Source organism: Ochotona curzoniae, unplaced genomic scaffold, assembly GCF_017591425.1.
Source record: "Ochotona curzoniae isolate NIBS_2020 unplaced genomic scaffold, NIBS_Ocur_1.0 scaffold_3208, whole genome shotgun sequence".
Lineage (NCBI taxonomy): Eukaryota > Metazoa > Chordata > Mammalia > Lagomorpha > Ochotonidae > Ochotona > Ochotona curzoniae.
In genome coordinates this window covers 18,450,670-18,456,731 of record NW_024467106.1, presented here as the reverse complement: position 1 = coordinate 18,456,731, position 6,062 = coordinate 18,450,670, and the positions used below count along the sequence as shown (strand labels likewise).

Sequence of the window (6,062 nt, the reverse complement as noted above, 5' to 3'; positions counted from 1 at the left end):
TCAAAAAAATCTCAGCCGGGTTTGTCCATCAGCTCTCCCAGGGACTTTTTCATACGTGAGACGTCGCTTCTTGAACTGTGCTAATTGTGGGTACATGAAACCTGTTAAAAGGATGAAAAGAAAAAATTATTTTCTTGCTTATAATAATAAAATATAATCTTCCCCCAGCTATTCATGTAGATCCTCTTTGACAACTATCTTGAAGTGTTAAACTTTATAATTTGGGACACAGTGACAATTAAAAGCAACATTTTAATCATAAATGCACCAGTACTTTAATCATCCAGTATTAGAAACCAGTGCTAAATGACATGTATTTGTATGCCTACGCCTTGTACAAACATCTCTCAGAACTTCAATTTTTTTTTTTTAATTTTATTTTTTCATGATACAATCCTGTAGGCTCAGGGATTTCCTCTCCCACCCTCTCCATGCCCCTCCACCGCCCTGAGTTTTCTCCTATAATAATATAATAAGACGAAGAGGGCTCTGTGATATATCGGAAGGTTTCTAATACACCCTCATTAATTAACATCCAAGTTCCCTGTGGCCGCTGCATCTAACGCACTGAGTTACGGTTCTGTGACCTTCTCTGAGTCTGTCCGTGACGGCGATATGTAAGACGGCCGGGTTTTCTGTTTTGGTTTTAGTTTGCCTTTCCTATTCCTGATTATAGATTTTTTCAATTGATTATTCTCATACATTTAAATTCTCTAATCTTTTGGGGAGTCATATTCTTAGGAATCTGTCTGAAAATTCATATTTGGTATGTTTACAAACAAGAATAATCAGACAAAACACAGGGGAATAGATAGGAGAGTGGTTCCACACTGTGCAGCTTAGGACAGCCTGTGCTGGCCCCAGCAGCAAGCTATTAAATGTTTAATAACCAGCTCTTGGGGTAACAAGAAAGAGAAGGAGTGAAAGCCTGATAGGCAGTGTTTGTTGATTTCTGTGGTATTAAGACCACCAGGGAAACCCAGAGGAATCTCCTGGTTCTTAGTTCTGGAGCAGCCCAGCTCCAGCCACTGCAGCAACACGGGGAGCAAACAAGCACATGGAAGATCTCTAACTCTACCTCTCAAATAAAAATAAATATATATATATGTTTTAAAAGGACTCCCATTATGACTGATTTACACCTTTCAATATAATATGTGTAGACTGTATTGGTACCCAGATATCAATACTTTTCAACTAATTATAAAATTTCTGACAATATTTCAATTTTTCTAAACCTACCAGAAAGCTTTCCCATGAAATATTTATCTTCTGCATCTAATTTCCATTTATTATCCATATACTATTTATGTATAGATATCCATATATTGCTATCCAATATAAGATTTCATCATAGAGCACCCACAAATCCAAAGTGAGCTAATTCAAAATGTCCCAACGAGCTTCACAGAAGTGACAGCAGCCTCACAATGTGAGCGAAACTTGGTACATCCTTGCCAAAATGCAGTTATCCTAACTAAATGGAAGTAATGAGTTAAAAATAATCAAAATGCAGTTAAAATTAAAATAATAAATGTTTTATCAAGTCAACATTTAAACAAAATCTACTCTTGGATTGAGGAAAAATTCAAATTATAATACAAGAGTAAGTAATTTTTAAAGTAATGATTAGACCACCATACTGAAAAATTATGTAGAAGTTTACATCCAGCACTCATCCCAATCTTTCCTATACAGTTTTACTTTTTAAACATTTACTTGCTTGAAAGGCAGAGTGACAGGAGGAAAAAGGGAAAGAAACAGAGCTCTCTCATTGCTGATTTAATCCCCAAATGCCCAAAACAGATGGGCTGGGTGTGGGTGGCAGGAACCAAGTCCTTGGGCTGCCATCTGTTGCCTTTCCAATTTATTAGCAGGAAGCTGACTTAAAAGCAGAGGTGGGGCTCAGTCCCAGATGCCCTGATATGGGATGTAAGCATCCCAAGTGGTGCCTTACGTGCCATGCCACGCTCACCCCTTTAATATACCATTTAAGCTTGGTTTTGAAGCTCTACCATGTTAACCATGTGCCTTAACCTATAATTTAGAAAGTGTTCTAAACCCTTGAGCAAGATAGGTGATGGTAACATGGACATTAACCTTATATATTATTATGTCTGACACATTAGCCTGAATATACTAGACTTGAATACTTACAAAGGTCATTTGATTAAATCCATGAAAAAAAGGATATTAAAAAGTTTAATACAGCCTTAGTACCTATTGCTGGGGATATAGTCTTTTAACTGAAAGAGCTGGATGCCTATAAGCAAGTTTATACAGCGATGTAGCAGGAATTATGTCACAGAGAGCACCAGAGTACAGCAAAAGGACAGACTGAAAATTATCTAGAGGTTGTCAATAGCCTAAACATATTTTCCAGTGTTCCATCTTTAACAATGTAGTTACAGGTAATGATGTGTTGTGGAAAGTTACAGTAGATAAGTCAAATTTACCAAAATGATGATTAAATAATAATATCAAAGATTCATGTAAATGTTTGAATAACACTGTTTTGAAAATAATTGAAGAGGACTAAACTGCAGCTTGAGGCACTGGTATGCCGTACTGGACTACTGGTTCAAGTCCTGCTACTCTACTTCGCAGACCTGGGAAAGCAGCAGGAGACAGCCCACGTCCCTGGGCTCCTGCCTCCACAGGGGAGATGTGGAGTGAGTTTCAGGCAGTGCATGTGGTAGACATCTGGAAAACGAACCAGCAGATGGAAGATCTTGCTCCTCTACCCTTTAAGTTTAAGAAATGAGGAAGATTTTTCTTCCAATAAAATAAAAAGTACAAGCATGTCTGGGCTCCTTGTGTGTCTCACAAAAAGTAAAGGAACTGTGCAAAAGAGAATCCTTGGAGCTTAAGTTTTCACTTCCTCCACCTCTTTTGTTGCCAGCATGGCACAATCCTATTTGTATGACATTAGAACTTTATATTTGTTGTGGGTGATCAGATTAATACACAGAAAGAAAAGGTGTAATCAATAACTTTGGGAAAACATAATTTTAAAAAGTGACTACAAATTCAGTAGTTTAAAACATCCATCTAAATTAAGCTAAGAGTAGTACCTAACAGACTTGTTAGGACTAATCCACATAAAGGATGGAGGACTAGGCTGGCACCTAATACATTTGTTTATTTTCTTAAAAAAAAAAAAAAGATTGATTTGAAAGGTAGAGTGACAGGCGAGTGGAAAAGGGAGACACAGAGACACAGAGAGAGCTATCTTCCATCTTCTAGTTCACTCCAGAATTGCCTGTGATAGTTGAGGCTGGGTGCCAGGCTGAATCCAGTAATCAGGAACTCCATTTTGATCTCCCACATTGGTGGCAGAAACAACTACTCAAGAAATCATCCCAGCCACATTAACAGGAAGCCGAGTTGGAAGCACAGTAGTTGGGTCTCAAATTAGGCATTCTGATACACAATGTGGACACTGCGCAGAGCAACTTAGCTGGCTGTGCCACAATGCCTGCCTTCATCATAAATTCTTAATGAACACCAGGCAATTAAATACACATGCCCACAAATAGCTTTTTAAAAAATTCCCCCATTAGTCTGATTAATCTTTGTTTATTTTAGTTTACTTAGATTTGTTATTTATTTTTTTTTTTTTTAGCTTCTTTAATGCATCGTTAAGTTCATTTGGGGCAGGTGTTGGCCTGCTGGTTGGGATGCCTGCATCCAATATCAGATGTACCTGGGGACAAATTACAACTCCACTTGGGTTCCAACACACGTTGGGAAGCTCACCCCCACCAGAGACCTAGACTGAGTTCTGCTGAGTTGTAAGGCTCCCAACTTTCACATGCCAGACCTGGCTGGGGCAGCTGCTGAACCAATTGTTCTGTTTATCTACCTACCTCTCAAGCAAATATTTATGTTTAAACACATTCTTAAAAGCAATTAGATCTTTGTGTTTATTTTTCTGGACCCCAAAGTTTTGATTTTCTCTTTAATCCTTTTATACAATTTAAAATGTGGTAATTATAATTTTTTCTCTTAATTTGGAAACAGTTCTATCAAAATTAATTTGAGAGTAGTTTTAGCACCTATTACATAGTGTTACCTGTCAGTGCTTCCTTGTCTCCTGAGTCAGATGAACTTTCAAGATGTCTTTTCTGACCTAAATATTCTCCAGTTCTTTGGTATAAAGAAATGTTATTGAATTCTTTTTGATTGACATTAGAATCAGAAGCATGGGGAAAATCTAAACTGGGAAGGGACGGGAAGCCTCCCCTGGAAGTCCTTTGAATCCCAGCATCTGGCCTTTGCCATGTGAAGTCTTCTGACTCCTGCAAGCGATATTTCGGTTGATCTGGCTGAAAGCAGCACTCATTCCATGTAGTCTGTTCCAAGCCATAGTGCAAGTTGAATGAGTGAGTCTGTGGTTCCCGTGCATTTTTCTTAAAGTTCAAGTGAGAAGGAGACTGATAGCCCATTAGTGAAAAGATGGGGGGAAATACTTCCTTGTTTGTGGATCCTTTGGCTTCCTGTATTTGCTTTTTCTGATAATTTGTAAAATAAGGGGCAGCTCCCTTCTGACAGTCAATTGGTGGCACTGCATCTTCACAACTGACTTGCGTTTGACCCAAAGAAAAGACATCTGAATCTGAATCATTCCGGTTTAGAAATGACCTACAAGCTGCTCTCCTTGGTTCCATGTTAATTAGACAAGGATTATTTGGGATTATGTCAGGTCTACAACTAAAGTCTTTCCAGTAGTTGTTCTGATTATAAGAACCTGCAGATGATAAAATGGGAGACATTTTTCTTAACTCCACGTGGGAAATATTATAAGTTGAAGTGGTGTCTGTGTCTTCCAGCACTCTGGCCCCTGGATCTGAATATTGGTAAAAGGCATTGTATTGTTCAGTGGTAGAGTCTGAAGAGTTGGAAGGTAAACTCTGAGAAGTAAGGTCACTGATCTGATTCCGGTCTTCCTGAGGTAATGAAATTTGAGGTGATTCTGTTGTGGAGGAATTAATCTTGAACAAGGAAGTGATGCTGCAAAAATGCTAAAAAGTTTAAAAATTAGTAAATACACTACTACTAATTGGTTCAGTAAATTCAAATAATTATGTTTATCTACAAGGAAAGAAGTTAAAATATACATAAATAGTATATGCATAGATATACTACGTTGGTCCATGTATTAAAAACAAAATAGAACATTTTATTAAAATGTTTATAAATATTAAGAACATAAATAAAAACATAATTTTCGTCTGTTTTCTAATCACTTATATAGGTAATAGTAATTGTCTTTTTTTTTAGAACAGTGATAGGTTCACAGCAAGTGTAAAAGAATTTCTAGTTACAAAAGTTACGCATAAATACTCCTTCATTAAAATGGTGGCAGTAAGACTAAAGTCCTCTCTACTAAAGGTCCCCAGGAATGTTTGGGAGAGGAAAGGTAAACACATGTAAATAGGATGCATAATTTACTATTCATGGCACAATATTTCAAAATAACTTAAAGTGTGGTAACCTAACTGAACGTCTAGGTGAAATACCTTTAGAATATATGTGGTTGATAGCCAATGAGAATGCTATGTGAAACTCATTTTATGTAAATTATTATTTTTTTTTGCTTCATGGAAGCCAAAACAATGAAATTTGTATACTTTAATCTTGAAAATTCTGTGGTTAAAATAGATTCTCAAATGGAAAGGACAGAAACTTACACAGGAATATGAATTTCAAATAACTGACCTTTAACACTTTTTCTGGAACTTCAGGGAGAGCTTCCTGAAGCTGACACAGATTCGCTAATAACAGCCCATGCAGGGAAGAGCCTTTATTTAACATGAGCTGAGCCACCAGTGGGCTAATACTGGGGAAATCAAGTAAATACAGTTCTTCCTAGAAAAGAGTTTAAAGAATATCATTTTATTCTACTCCAGCAGATTAAAATTTTTGTCATCCCACCCAGCCAAAATTAAGACACCTGGACCAAAACTGTTAATAGAAAGGAATCTCAAACACATGGATAAAGCTCAAGGAAAAACGGAATTAAAAGATAAGTTTGGTGTAAAAAAATGTGAAATTTATGC

General features: G+C 37.0%; 1 protein-coding gene across 1 annotated transcript in view; it reads right to left on the bottom strand.

The window, feature by feature from the left end:
- Positions 1-6,062, bottom strand: part of SHOC1 (shortage in chiasmata 1) — a 62,209-nt gene continuing 56,147 nt past the window's right edge. The window contains exons 26-28 of the mRNA XM_040963552.1: positions 5,722-5,871; positions 4,076-5,024; positions 1-101 (exon numbers count right to left, since the gene is read on the bottom strand). Of these exons, the coding sequence (XP_040819486.1) occupies positions 1-101; positions 4,076-5,024; positions 5,722-5,871 (1,200 nt within the window). The remainder of the gene's footprint in view (positions 102-4,075; positions 5,025-5,721; positions 5,872-6,062) is intronic.